The 16321-nt window shown below is 38.5% G+C and overlaps 1 protein-coding gene across 1 annotated transcript; it reads right to left on the bottom strand.

Moving 5' to 3' along the window:
* Positions 1-368: 368 nt before the first annotated feature.
* tesmin (testis expressed metallothionein like protein) lies at positions 369-15815 on the bottom strand. The gene is given in 12 exon segments (XM_088080634.1): positions 369-953; positions 1455-1558; positions 2877-3014; positions 6375-6477; positions 8877-8948; positions 10408-10493; positions 10635-10663; positions 11244-11367; positions 12529-12660; positions 12761-12868; positions 15329-15416; positions 15589-15815. Coding segments are annotated over 12 exon segments (1395 nt in total). The 3' UTR covers positions 369-769.
* Between the last annotated feature and the right edge of the window lie 506 nt (positions 15816-16321).

Below are 16321 nucleotides of genomic sequence, written 5' to 3'. Positions count from 1 at the left end.
TCCCAAACAGCATGGCGAAATCTTTAAAAGCAACAGACTTTCACAGACATTCAATTTATTGTTTTCAGATATAGTTTCATTTTTTCTGGTGGCAAGGGAGACTTGGACTCGTGAACTTAGCATTTTTTAAAATCCAGCCCTGCGGTCATGTACCAATCAGACAGTGTAGTCTGTCATCTCTCAAGACGTGTTCATGCCAAACACGTCAGTGGTTACAACATGTTCATCCACTACAGCTTTATAGGTGTCTAACATACTAATTTTATTTTGAAACCTATTCAGCCTGTACATTAAAGTATTCTCCAGGCTGATCCAAAAGTACATAAATAAATACATTTTAAAAGTCCTAAATGATGCAACATGTAATAATTGTAACAACAAAACGGATTGAATTTGATATGTCAAATACAAGTTCAAATTTGGTCAGTTCACATATTGTTAGGTCTCCAAAAAAAAAGGCTACAAATCTGCATTTGCTGCTACCAAAGGCAGTGACATATAGTATAGTATGAACCACCTGAAGTGTCCATACACACTCTTAGTGTTGTTTGATATTAGGCTTAGAACAGCAACATTAACCTGACTCAGTGACAACTCAACTTAACAGCACAAGTAATATTAAATATTACACACCTCTGACCTCAATTTCTTATAGATGTTTTATGTATTAACATTAAAACTGATATTGTAAATCCAGTCCACTCAGCAGCAGCAGCAGCAGCAGCAGCAGCAGCACACTGATATAAATCTGACCAGACACTCCACAGTGTCAGGGTGTATAGTTCTTGAACATGGCCTTGACAATCTGTGAGAGACAGTGACCGAACTCTTCCAGAACCATGTGCTCAGCCTGAGCGGGGCCCTGGGCCTCGCTCTCTGCCTCCTCAGCCCGCACCAGCAGACAGCCACACACAGCCTCCACCACAGCCGGGGTTATCACTGACATGGACCATCTGCACACGCACACACACACACACACACACACACACACACACACACACACACACACACACACACACACACACACACACAGACTGAGGGTAAACCCATTCCTCTGGTGATACACACTAAACACACTGAGCATCAGTGAAGGAGAGGAAATGGGACCTCACTGCTGAAAGGAAACAACAAATTTCCTAAAATATTTAAACAAGCAATGATAACTCCATTGTCTGGAGAACATGAGCAACTTGTGATTACAGACCAACCTCATCATCTCTATAGTTTGAAGCAAATTGTTGCACAGCAGTTGATTTTTTTAAGATACCAGGTTAACCATTCAAAGCAATTCAGGTTTGTGACATAGTATTCTACAGAAATGGCTACATGTCAACTCACAAATATCATTCAGAGGTCACTAATAAAAGTAGGTGGAGCAGTATTTCATACTTGAGAAGAGCGTTATAGATACTTATCTATCCTAGATACTGTGTTACTAAAACTGACGTACTCACCTGCCCTTGACTTGACTTGTCTTCTCTTTGAGGCCCATTTCTGAGCTGCCATTATAGTTCCTACAGCCAACACATTTACAGCTGGACGTACACATGATGTTGGCCTGCACAAACACATGTATAGGATTATGGATAAACTGCCTTAAATAGTTCAGTTTGTACAAACAATTGCATGTAATCTGTGGTAATTCATATTTTCCAGCGTAGATTTTAACAGAAATGTTATAAGTCTCATTTGACCATACATAGAAACACACATGTGTAAAATGATTATTGCATTACTAAAAATGAAATAGACAAGAATAATGAATAAGTACGTTGAAAGTCTGCATACATTCTTCCGTTAGTTTAAGGGGAATTGCTAGGACCCAGTGATGGTTTTTCCTATGAACATTTGTAACTGAAATGTCATTGATAGGACTAGTAGATAAAAAAAAGAGTTGCATGTTGGGCAATTTGCATAATTAGTATTCTTAGCACATTATCATTAAAAATAAAGAAGAAAATCAAAAACTGTTCGACTTCCAAGAGTGAGTTAATTTTAATGGTAATGTTCTGCATGATACATTTAAAAAATAAGAAAACATTTCTAGCCTCATTGTCAGCAAATTCTCAAGGTGAACACTCATGATTCTTGAGGTATGGCTAAAAACATCTTTTATGAGGTCACCATGACCTCTACCCCTGTGCACATGGATGTTTTTGCCAAATTTGAGTATACTCCCTCCAGGCCATCTTGACCTTTGAATACCAAATCCTGATCAGCTCATTAATGAGTGTAAGTGAAAGTTTGAGCACATTCATATAGGCCATACTGGGAATTCCAGTAGATTACATTAATCAATTTGCATTTAAAATAAAGCATTAATTCTCTGCTAGCCAAAAAAGTTGTGCTCACCAAATTAAGTGCTGAAGCCTGAGAGGCTTGTCAGTCAAGGTGACGTTAGCTAGTAAGACCTTTGCTCATGAGAAATGTCCTCATTTTGCTCTTTGTAAGAGATTGTTTTCAGCTTCGTAGGAGCCAGCATCAAGACTCCATTAGACAATATGCAGCATGAGGCAACATTCAAAGCAACGACAGGACTGAACTGGAATCTACATTTTCCGCCTTTACTTTTAACACTGGAAAAGAAGTTGATCATGGCTCAACATTTCCTGCAGTGCTGTGTATAACACTCTGTAAGCCAATCAAACACAAGCCAGAATTCACAAAATACCACTACGAAGGAGTATAAACATCCTTCATTGCTTACTATGACCATTGCCAGCAGGCTGCTGGCTTCAGCACTCAGCCCATGTGGTTGCCACTTTGTTTGATTTCTCTTGCATCAGATTAGGGTCACTTTATGTTTGTTTGCATGTGCATTTGCATGTGCATTTGCATGTGCATGTGCTTGTGTGTGTGTGTGCGGGCATGTGAACCTCATAGCACTCGCAGTAGTTCTTCAGGCAGCCTGAGCGTTTACAGTTGCAGCCTTTGTTGTGCCAACCTTTGACCTCTCCTTTCTTTCCATCAGCAATCTTAGATCTGAAGGCATCTGGGTTTCGACCTAAACAGGACTACATAAAGACAATACCAATTATGGTTTCATCAAGAGAAACAGGAAAATGACGAATACAACTGATAATATTTCTCTACCAAACATATACAGGTATGAATCTCCAAACAGAAAAAACAGAGTTTTTCTGATTAAAAATTGTTTTAATCACAATCTTGGCAAATGACAAGTAAGAAAAAACCAAACAGCCTGGCATTCAAATGTCAAATCATGTAACACTAACAACCAAATATTTTCTCAACATCAAAAAGACAAAGGCAGACTGAAATGCCTCCAGTTGACTTTAACACTTAAGGACTGTTAGGCGCATTCTGCACAGTTTTCATTTTTCATTTTTTTGATCATTTTTGCTTTGTTCAAGCATACATTTTTGGCAAGATTGTCTATGTGTTTAATCTTTAAATTTCCAGCACAGCTCCTACAATAAGTCTACAATACACTGTGGAAACAAAATTGTTGCATTTTTACTGTTAAGTGCATAAAATGTGCCATTGAAACCCATTGTTGTACTATTTCGTGTTGCTTCACATGACTTGCATTCTGTCTTGGGAGTTCCTGTTTGTTTTAGCTGTTGCTATTATGGTAACCTGCTGCCATTGTTATGTGATTTTTATCATTTTGCAGGTTTAAAAAATTCTTACCAAAGGACTACAGTTAAAAAATAGGCTGATGGCTAACCTTGGCATATTTACAGAAATGTTGATCGGTGTGTTGTCCTTATAAATAAAATAAATGAAATGAAATTCAAACTGCAATTTTTGATCCTACAGCCAACAAAGGAATGGAATTGGTCATTTTTAGTATTTCCACCCGATGATGACATTTTTATCATATTTGGCATTTGGAGAAAATACGTGCTATTTCCACTAGGTGCACTGTAATCATAATCTACTAAGCATGGCATAGCATAGGAAATAATTCATTTTTTGTAGGGTTTTTTTTTTCATCTAAAAACATGGTGGCATCATGACAAATACCTGGCATTTAAAGGGTTAAATTTTGGGGGAAAAAAATAAAAAAAGAATATTTGATATTTATGATGAGGACTGATGCTGATTAAAAAATAAACTCAATGAAAGTAGAAAATGATATCAGTGTATAAACATTTTTTAATGCTTGATTTTTTAAAGCATGATTTTTAAAAGTGTTTTGTGTGCAGAGTGAGACAAGAGTTTGTAGTATTAAAGCGGGCCCTAATGGTTAAAAAGACATAACACAGCTGTAACACAACTCAGCCACGTATATTGTACATTTCAAGTAAGAAATCTGAAATAAAATTGTGATTTTATTGGGCTTACTATGATGATAATGAAAAACAAATTTAGGGGGTGAGCTAATATGAAGATTACATATTCAAACTTCATGCATTTTGTGTTTTTTATGTATTAGCATCTCTAGACCTTCCTCTTTGATAAAGCTTATAATTAAGGCTGGCTCAGGTTGCCTGGACCTGCCCATAGTTAGGCTGACATAGGTTTTACCTGCCGTGGGACTTCCTATGATACGCTGAGCTCCTTTTCCTTCTCTTAATCCTGCCATCGGAAAATCGTGCATGTCTGTTTACTGCATTACCCTTACTGCTAAACTTAGCCTTATGTCTGTGACAGCCGTTTGCAAGCTTAGCTTAGCCTCAGTAGTTTAGCTTAGCTTTACATCTGTGATAGCCATGTGGTACTCTCACTACCTGAGGCTCGTGATTATGGAGCCTGGGTCTGTTGAACTGCACTACGCTAATCCCATTGCCTCTCCAGAGCATTCCTGCTCCCTTGTTTCCTAGTTTTCCCGGATCCTGGCCGTAACCTTGGCTGTACCTGACCCTGCCTTTGGTTGTGCTCGTGCTGTGGCTGTACTAACACTGTACCCCCCACTCGCCCTGATCGTGGTCTGGTCCTGGTTGTGCTGATCTTGCCTTTGGACACCTCCCTGTCAACATGTGCATGACACTCTTATCATCACCCTCAACATCATCATAGAGTGCAATTAATAATTTCACACCTATCATTATTGTAATATGACATGCATCTGTTTCTATTATTGCTGTGCCTCTCTCCCCCTCTCTCCCCCTCTCCTCCCCTCTCTCTTTCTCTTTCCTTTTTGCCATGATTGTATTTCATTTGTTATTTACGACATCTATTGCACGTCTGTCCGTCCTGGAAGAGGGATCCCTCATCATCCTCTACCGCTATTCCTGAGTTTTTTTTCCTTTTTTTTCTCCCCTGTTACAGGGCTTCTTTTTTTCGAGAGTTTTTCCTTGGGTGATGTGAGGGTCTAAGGGCAGAGGGATGTCTTACACTGTAAAGCCCTCTGAGGCAAACCATGTTTTGTGATATTGGGCTCTATAAATAATATTGACTTGACTTGATTGACTAAACCACATATTTAAGTACCCAGCTGAGGTGGATCAGCAACTGATATGTCTGCCTTCTAGATGACCCCTGTGGAGGTGGTCCAGACACATCCAGCTGGGAGAGATGACATAATGTATCATATTGGGCCTGAGAATAACTCAAGTATTCAGAGGAAGAGCTGAAGGACATGGCTGAAGTGTCACAAGTTGTTATGTATTTAAAAAAGCAGTTGCTAACAAGTGGCTAAAGGAAACTACAGAACATCATCACATTGAACACAACTTTACAGCCTTTTGTGGTGGTGATGTTAAGTTGTGTGACCTTAGTGTAGTTTGTTTACAGCCTAACAAAATCTTTCTACTTCTGGTGATTGTACATAGGCCTCACAAAACCTAAAAGTGGTGTTCAGTTGTGAAGATTATCTGGCTGAACAAAACATGTAGGTATCATAAATGTTTGTACCACAAGGGAACCAGGGTGACGCTAAGCTCTGCCTCAGCCAACCTAAAAACATAATCACTGGGGCACTCTTATTACTTTTTTGGTAGTTATCTAGCAAAGTATTGACAGCAGTTTATTTAACTTATGGTATTCTACACTGAAATAATAGAAGTACACATCAAGTAATTATTTTACAAAGTACATACATGTTCAGTACAGCCACTTCATATGATTGTATTATATATGAATGTACTCCACAGTGAACAGACCTGGGTTTCCTGATAGTCGGGTCTTAATAATGGACATGTTGGACTGCCACACATTTACATTTATATACAACCAAACTATACACAGGAATAAGAGCCAAGATCTGGATGATCTGAGTCATAAAGAGGCACTAAATCTGCCTAATTTTCAAGTTATGATTTGCCATCAAATATATTGTTTCCTGCTTCTGCTTCTTTGCATTTATGGCTTCATTTATTTTACTTATATGTTTTGTGATATTTTAAAGGCTTATTGTGAAGAAATTCAGCTTGACATGAACATGTTAACCAAAAAGCATTGCAAACCATAACTGCCTCGTGACGCTCTTTTTCATGCTCTGCATTGTTGTGGCAGTTGGAGCAGTCACAGCTGCTGCACATCACTCCACTGGCAAAACACTCACAGTAGCTGAAAGACAAACACACATGAATACATATTATACTAAGTCAAATAACAGACAGGGTACCATGGCAAGCCTACCCACTCTCGCCATCACTACAATAGGATAGCAGCAGCAATATGGCAAAACAATTTTCTACATTTCAGGATGCCAGCTCACAATATCATAATAGTCCTTACACAAATGATTTATCACTATATTTACAGGACCATTCCATGTCACCACAGAACACTTTCAGTATCATTAATAAGTCCTCCACAGTCTTTCACTACACTATTAACTGTAAAAGAATCATCTAAATGACCACAGTTTGTGTTTAGTCATTAGCATTTCTTCTTGGCTGTCAGAGCTCATCAACCTCAATTACAACCCTTTGCAAAAAAAGGAAAAAAATGCATTGACATTTAAATTCTAAAGCTGGGTAGGACCAGGGCTTTTGCCAGTTTATGAAACCTGCATTAAAGATAATCAACAGGTTTTATAACGATCAGACAGATACTCCGAATTTTTATTGGGCCAGGCTCTTCTTTGGCAACACTGTCCCATCCTATTGGTCAGTTACAGAAAGATTGTGGGGATATGTTTCAATGACTTAGAGAAAAATATCCACCAAATTTGTTTATGTTTGTACAAACTATTATTGATTTATGGCCAATTTTATCAAAAGGTCATGTACTTGTTTAGAACTGCTAGCACCCCCTATTGAGTGCTTTCAAATAACTTTATACATGTGATCCAACATTATTATTTAACATATCCTGCTGAATCACACTCGCTCTCATTAGGCAAATTGCAGCAGTTAAAATGAAAACCTTACTGCTGCAAGGCCTGGACAAGGCTGGATTTTCAAAATAAAACTACCAGATGGTAAGATGATTTTACCAGGGGGCCCTGGACATGGTTGGATTTTCCCAGCCTTGTACAATCACCCTAGAAGTGTCCAACATTAACATTAGGCTGTGAAAAAAGATATATATAGTTATGAATAAATAGCATGAAATAATGTCAGGTAATGTTCAGTAGTAAAATCCTTTTTTGCATTTTCAGATGAGTATATTAAAATACTTCCAGAAGAAGAGAAAGGTTCCAGATAAGGAAGAGAGTCAGGTAACCCTGAGTTGTGAAGAGAAAAAAATTATACTGATACTATGGTGATGGTGGTTACTATAATATTTAAATGTTCCAACCTGCGTGATAAAGTATTGTTTTTTTTTAATCTAATGTTACTCATTCTCAGTTACATTAGTGACAGGTAGAAATAGTGGAGGAGAGCAGAGTGGAGGGGCAGATTGCAGGACAGCAGAGTAAAGGAGAGAGCAGCAGGGAAAAAGAAAAAACATATATGTGTCTATGTGTTCCTAATGATTTTTTTGCTGTGCATAATTTGGTATGTGATAAATAAATCACTTATTTATAAAGACATTCCCTTTTACATTGTCATCATTTCGAATTTCATATTCCCCAAAATTGCAGCCTGATGCAGAAGAATTTTTTGCGCCAGGCTACTGGCTGGTGCTGAAGCCGTTCCCCAGTTTCAGAAAACCCTAGAGGACATTCTGTACCTGCTTTAGCAGCATCCTTTTAGGGCTGGGACATGCAGCTGAAAAATATATCATGATAAAATGTTTCGTTTGAGTTGATATGGATTATCACAGATTATAAGTTTTAATAACCTTTAAAAATTATATATATATATTACTATGGGGAAAAGGGTGTATTTAACCACTTAATAGTTATTTATCATCACTTATTTGTGTATTTTTATACCTCTTCATCATGGGCTGCCAATTGGGTGTTTGTTAAGATGCAGCAGATGTAAGCTGATCAACAAACAACGGATAAGGTGGTAAAATAAGTTTGCTGTATTCCTGCACCTGGTTGGGGCTGTTTATCTGCACAGTTTACACACAGCGCTACTCTGACATCAGTCAATTTAAAAAAAACAAACAAACAAAAAACAAACATACTAGCAAGCTGGCTCGCGCTTTTTTATATGAACAATTTCCTTATCATCTGCATTAATTTTCTCACTCCATTCATGAAAATGCCACAACGGAACAATGCACCTGTTAAATGACTGGCTGTGCCATTGTCACTCATAGCATGCTCCATTATCAAGGGATATGATTGGCTGTTTATGAACCAGGGAGGGAGCAGGGAGGGAGCAGGGAGGGTTTGTTAATGCAGCCAAACTCTGTGGAGTTGTGTTGTTTTTTGGAGTTGTTTGTTTTGTTTTTTTCCGGGCAGTTTGTCATTTAATACATTTAGGTGACACTATCAATGATTCTATCAAAAAAAGTCCTTATTGCTACTATTGAAGTGTCACATAGCAGTGCATATCACTATCTCTTTATTTCCCAGGCCTAACACATCCTGCTATAAAGTATGAACAGGATGGTGTACTCACAGTTTGAGGCACAGGGATCTGGAGCAGTGGCATGGTTTCCTAGACTTTGATTCACACATTGCTCCAGCACGTCTACAGGGAGAGAATACACATAACTACGCTTCAAGTCCATGTTTTAGGAAAGCTCAGCGTCTAACACCACTAACCATCAAATGACATGTTGATACTCTACTGAGGATATTATCTCCTGAAAAACATATTGCCAGACCCATCACACATTAGCTCTCTGAAGGCCCAGACACACCAAACCAACATCTCAGAACTAGCAGCAATGGAAGTTCCCTGCTGTGTTGCCTCACATCGCCGTGTCTCGGCCAAAAAGTTTAACATGAACACACCAAACCATCTGCCAGCCGGCACGTACATTCTGCACCTGTGTGAGTGAAAAAACCCTCCATAGCAGCAGATGGCGGTCGTCTGTATTCATCATTCAAAAAGGGAAAGCGGACGACCACCATGACGGTAGTAAGCCAGTTAGCAATCATCAGGAAAAAAACATATTTAACAATGACACAAACCATTAGGAAACCTTTCTGTTCAAGAGCTTAATGGCAGAGGAAATACTGAGTCTGACCTCCTATAACAAATGTTTGTTTCAACCTCACTCCCTCTTATCTGTCCCTGTTTGTTTACATTTTTCACTTCCGTTTGCCCTCTTGTGCGCAGAGCTGAACAGCCAATCAGAGTGATTTCATTCACCGCCGGGCTCTACTGAATCGGTAGAAGCTGTGGAGCCCGACGGGAAAAACCTGCTGAGGGTCAATGAGGGCCAACGGTGAGGGACACACCAAGGCAACGAAAGCCGCCGACGCACGGTTTGGTGCCTCATGGCCTTAAGTGTGTCAAGAAGTAACTGCAGGATAACCCTCATCATCTGACACAGGACAGCAACAAACACTGTAAACACAGTAAACATTTCACAAATCACTTAAAACATAAAACTCGTGATTTCTACCCCTGCATATCAGTGTAACTTGAAAACAACTGGAATTGTTATAAAATTAGGAAAAAAGCCAAGTGAATATTGTTGGGTAACGTTCACATTTGAACCTATACAGGTACCAGTTCCAGTACTAATTAGCTTGCATGCTGTCGCTCAGGCGGACCGTCAGTGCAAGCAACTGTTTCATCTTCCTCTGGAATTGAGAGACGTCATGTTTTTGGTCAGCATGCTGTTATTGTTGTTGTTGTTCTTCTTCTTCTTCTACCCTGTTTTAATGGTGGCTCGCAAACCAAAATTAAAGGTGTACCGCAATCCTGTGTGTCTGGGTGTGTAGATGCTGCCCTTGTTAAGTCAATGACAGCAGTCTGGCTTTGTATTATATGTGCTATTTATCAGCTATCATTCTAATTATCAGAATAACACATAATAATAGGAAAGTCCAATTAATAGGGATAATATATTATGGGCCTGATATATATTACGCTGACCACATGCTTGGCAAAGCTTGAGACACTATAGACTCTTACTTATCTTACTGTGTTTGTGTGGTGGAAACAACAGTGTTGGTGTCAGCCCCACAGATCTTACCGTGCAGAAGCAGCCTGATGCTGCATGTTGGTTGTCTGATCTCTGGACTCATACAGGAAACAAGCTGTCTGCAGGCACTGGAGAAGCTATACATGTGTGAATCACTCAACACATGACTAAAAAAATCTGTTAAACAATCACTTAACAAATCTATCCCTCAGTCGTGGACAATGTCCCACAGAGAAAGTTAGTTTCTGGGAAGAAATGAAAAAATGTTGTTTTCCTACCTGGCTGGAAGTACCCAGCACACTCATATCTGGTAAACATAAAAGAAAAGAGAATTACTACAGAACAAATACAAACACCTTCAAATTTGGGTGAGCAATTGATGGGCTTCAACTGTGCTTGTAACTCATTACTATAAATTACCTTCAGCTCCCTGTGTATGATGAGTATTACACACCCCTCATACGCATCAACAGTAGAGCTGTAACGATTAGCTGTCAAGTCTAAAATTAATCACAGACTCATTTGCTATTTGATTTACCATGTTTAGGTTATTTTATAAAGAAAAAAAAGTCAAAATTCTCTAACTGTAGTTCCTGAAATGTGAATATTTTGGTTTCATAAACAAAAATGTCCATCTGAGGATATTATCTTGGGCTTTGGTAATGTTTTACCATTTACTAACATTTAATAAATGATTGATTCATGGAGAAAATAATAAACATATTAATTGATAATGTACATATCATAAGTTGCAGCCTTAATAAACATTTATGTTACACGGCCCCATTTTTGTTTGAATTTCAAGCCTAGCAAAGCCTTAAAATGCATGACACATCCTCCTCAACTCAACAGAAACTAAAGCGTAACCTGTTTAACCTTGTCCTCACCTTCCCCTCCAGTTGGGCTGTCATCTCTTTGTGTTGCTGCAGACTCCAGGGTAAGGAACACAGATCCTGGCTCACAGGGGTTAACCAGCACAAACTGTCTATCTCCACTCACATTACACACCACCTATGCAGAGAGGGGGAACACAATGGGTTAATTACTGATTAGTCAGCGAGTTAATCTAAATGACAAATAAGCAGCTATTTTGATACTTGATTAACTGTTGAAGTCAGTTCAAGCAGAAATAGCAAATATTCCCAGAATCCAGGTCTTCAAATGTGACAATGTGCAGTTTTTCTTTGCCTTGTAAATGAAATAAAACTGACTGACTTTGAGTTTTAGCTAAACAAATAGTTTGGATAAAAAAAGATGAAGGTCTCCTTTGACATTGTCAAATTGTAAAAGGGTTTTTTTTTTTTAACTTTATTATTAAGTTATTATTATTATTACTTACTTTACTACTTACTTTATGGATTAATCAATGAATTAAGAAATAATTAGCAAAAACTAAAAATGAGATAACTTTAAGTCTCAGTGATAAATTTACTTTATATAATGCTGCATAGTTTAACTCTATGACATTCCATTTTTTTGTTAATCATATGTTTTGTGTAAAAAAACTGAATCTGCAAATTAACTTGTAACAAGCTGTCAGACAAATGCAGTAGAAAAATAAATACGTGTCCCTCTGACACAGAAGAGACTGAGCTCCTCCAGTGGTGTATATTTACATTACGCGGAAATATCAAGTAAAGGACATGTACCACATAGCTATAATTCAGCATAACACTGATGTGATCTATTCTGTTTCATGTTGAATGGACTGAAATGAAAATGTTTTTTCCTTTGTGCTGATGTTTTACCTTACAGCAGTGATCGTAGCTTTCCATTCTGCCTTCACAACATTAATTCACTCATAAAATGTGAGGAGTAAAAAATGCGGCACAGTATTTAGGATAGAGTATTTTTTTCTTCCTATATTGAAGCAACCCCAAAGCATCTGAGATGGAAATAATTTTATTAATAATGAATTGAGCATCCCAAATATGTGCGTTTGACCCGTGGGTACTTGAGTTATTATAAATGCATGTGTCAGCTTATTATTAGCAGTAGTGATGCGTCAGGTTCAGTAAGCTTAAGAGAAAAATAAAATATCAAATGTCAATGTGGCAAGGTGACTTGTCACTGGACGGACGGACGGACAAACGGACAGACATAGACATAGAAAAAGTACATACACACATTTAAAATTTTAGAAGTCCAGCCTCACAGTGTCTCCTTTGAAACATTTTGGCCCTTGGACAAATCTAACTGATGGCCCCTGTCTAACAGGCTGTGTGCTGTCAGTACCTCCTGAAACTGCTGATGCTCCATGGTCTGTGGTTCACAGATACCAGCTAAAGGGCCATGTAGGTCTCCCTAAAACACATGAGACACACTCACACACATCAAGACTAATAAGCAACGTAAAAATTCTTTATTAATCCATGAAAATGGTGAAATGATTGTAAGTACTTACAGGCATCATGCTGCAGAGGATGCTTTCATTAGTAAACCAGGGAGCAGACACTGAGCTGTGATGGCTGCTGTCTGCTGGACAGGGCACAGCGCTGAGGACACCAAGGAACTTTGTAACCATTTCCCTCACACATTAGTGTGTAAACCCTCAGGCATGGATGAGACACTGCCCCTATAACACTCGTATCATTCTTTTAAAGATTATTTTTTTGACTTTCATGCCTTTATTATAGCACAGTTACAGAGTGGCAGGAAAGAGGGAGAGAGAATGGGAGAATGAGAGAATGGACACCCAGCAAAGGGCCGCAAGCCGGATTTGAATCCAGGTTGCTGCTTAGGACTCATCCTACGAGTCGCTCTTTTACTTATTTTGACTAATTTATAGAAATAAACAAACGCAAGAAACTATGTGTGTGATCTTAATAGATAATAATAGCATCTATTTAAAAAATATTTTAATGGAAAATTCAACAATCCCAACGATGGGTGGTGCATCTTTGATGCTTTCAGCTTGTGATGTGCATGAGAAGTCAACAAGTTGATTAAATGTTGCAACCCTCACCAGTCAGCAACAGAAATGCTAGTCGGTAAAACTTATTATTATGAAAACAGAAGCTTGGAAGTGATGCTTGGAGGAACTAGAAGTTTTTTGCAGCTTGTCTTTCAGGGCTGCGGTCTAGTAGTCCTTTTTGCTAACAAGGTTCCTCACTGAGTGAAATGACCCAAAAGTGTCTTCCAATGAGAAGAGCTGTTCAAATTCTCCTAACATTAAGGAAAGGCGCATCAATGCTTCCTTTACTATCTCCTCTAGAATAGCATACACTGGAGCATCCTTTACCTAAGGAAAGGAGGTAACTCCATCCCACAAATTTTTGCAGTTGCAACAATTAAAGCGACGAGCCACGTTGGCTGTTCTCTTGGGAATCAACTATTTCATTACATTAACACATCCACAGCCTGTATGAGCTGAAACAATTCAAGACACCACCACGTCAACATGAAGCTGTTTACTGAGCTGAGTGATGCTTCTTCAGCTGTTATATACACAGGCTAATAATCAGATCTTTGTCTGGAACGTAGGCTATACATTCTTCAAAAAACATATGTTATTGCTTGTTATATGCTCATTTTGTTATTATATTTTATCATGTTTTATGTGAAAATAATATCTACTATTTACTGTTTTCTATAAAAGAGCTTCAAGCGAAAATATTTCAAATGATTGCACCTCTGTAACCGGCGTCACAACAAACATCTCTACAAGATCAGAACCTGCATATGACACCAAAAGGGATCGTTTTAAGAGAGACCATGTTTTTACTTCCACATGTTTGAAATGTAAGAATGCTCATATTTAGAGTAGGGGGTCCAACATATCGTACATATCTTGCATAATTATTATTTTCCTGAAATCATAATGGGATTCATGGGGATAAAAATGAGAAGAAAAGGAGGGTGAGTGTCAGCAAACAACGCTTGCAACAACGTTACATTTCACTTCTGTGACTGGGAGCCTTTATTAACTATGTTTCATTTTAATTCTAACCTCAGTAATGATGTTATATTTTTCGTCGGGTTGCCCTTGTTTAGCCTTTATAACGTGCATGAAACAACAAGGTAAGTGCACACGGGGGGAAGTAGGCAACAACAATAATAGAAGTAGACAACAATAATAATAGTAATAAACATAATAATAGTCATGATCATAATAACAATATTCAGAATTTAGCGCACCTTGAAAGATCCACGTAACAAAGTACTTTAAGAAAGCAGCAAATTGTCAAGTTTTAAGAGAAAACTGATAAATTAACAAACCAATTACAGGGCATCGGGTGGCTCAGTGGATAAAGCAGGTGCCCCATTAATGAAGGCAATGTCCTTGCCGCAGCGGCTGCGGGTTTGGTTCTGACTTGCGGCCCTTTGCTGCATGTCATCTCCTCTCTCTCTCCCTTTCATGCTTTTCACGTCCTTTTGAATTCTTCTTCACGTCTTTTCTTGACCTCATGACAATTTCTCTTGAGGTTAAGGGAAAGTGGTTCATAGAGGAGATTATTTGGACTTTTCAACTGTTGCCCTAGTTTCCACCTCTGTGTATCCAGGGGGTGTGCTCTACATGCATCCAAAACAACTCCTTATTGTCTCGCATTGCACTCTAGCTGCATGTCCAACAGTGAAAATGGCACCATTTATTCTGAGTGCAGACTGAGGATGTTTCCAGAATATTTTTTACAGCTACACACCACAGATAGCCTGAGTGTGTATCAATATGCATGAAAGTTTGGCTCCTTACTTGGGCAGAGTATAAATTTTAACATCCATTTAAGCATCAGGGAAACTACTTGTTAGGAACATCTGTCCTTTCAGTCCACTCATCTCACTGGCCCTGTGTCCCCTACCGCCACCAGATGGTGCAAAAGTAAAGACAGTAGCAGTTCAAAAGTCGTTGATTGGCACATTTTATCATTTGTAAGAGAAGACATGTAACTGGTACTTGCCATTTTTTGCAACATAAAGGACTCCAACATGCTTCAGCAGATCACAATCAATACACAGTAAAGTGACTGAGGACTTACCCAGTGAGGATGTGATACTGACTCAGCTGGGGCTCCACGATGTAGTCTGGCTGACACTGAGTGGACTGACATGGACAGTGGAACCTGCAATTAATAATTAATTTTATCCCAGGTTCAGATTACATCCCCTGTTGAAATGTGTGTAAAAGCATGTAAAACAAAAGACAGAGAACAGTGTAGCCTAAAATAGAATAACCTGTAAGTCATTTTTGTCATGAATTTAAAAATTGTTTAGTGAATGGAATGAACATTATACCTTAAGGTGACAGGGTCCACCATGCCTGGCTGGACAGTATACTGTTGAGGATGAGGGACGACCTCGGGCAGACTGACATCTGACGGGGACCTCGGCCATACATGAGTCCCTGCAGGACCAGGGTGGACTTTACTGTCCATTTCAGAGCCGTAAGCATCTGAAGAATAACCATCAGTGTTGACATGTCCCCTGCTATTTTGTGTTGTATCTTGCTCTGTGTTATTCATCCCCACAGTATGGAGGACACCTGTTCCAATCATACATTAATAGTAGTGAAAAACAAAGATGTTAGTCATGGAGTCTGACACAAAGTTCTCTACTGTCTGTGAAGTACCGATTTCTTACCAGAAAATGACAGTGGTTGAAGTTCACCTGTTACAATATTACTGAGTTAAAGTCTTAAAGTATCCGATATTTACTATACTTCAGTATCAAAAATAATTTTATTGTGTTAAATGCAACTAAGTATTGAAATTAAAAGTACAAGTAAATTCTGTTGACAAAGAATCAAGTGGTCGGAATTTTGAGAATTATTAAATTTATCTTGTAACATACACCACCTTAAAAACAGAGCGTAAATTTCAGTTGAAGAAAAACAAGGTCCTTTTTCTGGTACTTAAGTTTTTTTTAAATGAACTGCAGCTTTTCCTTCCCTCCAATTCCTTCTTTCACCTTCCTCAGTTCCTTTCCTATTTTATAGTAACTACAATGCATGCAGGGGAAATGTAGTGGA

This window comes from Plectropomus leopardus, chromosome 7 (assembly GCF_026936395.1).
Source record: "Plectropomus leopardus strain MGB_pleo_1.0 chromosome 7, ASM2693639v1, whole genome shotgun sequence".
Lineage (NCBI taxonomy): Eukaryota > Metazoa > Chordata > Actinopteri > Perciformes > Serranidae > Plectropomus > Plectropomus leopardus.
Note: the sequence above shows the minus strand (reverse complement) of the source record. Positions and strands in the feature narration are given on the sequence as shown.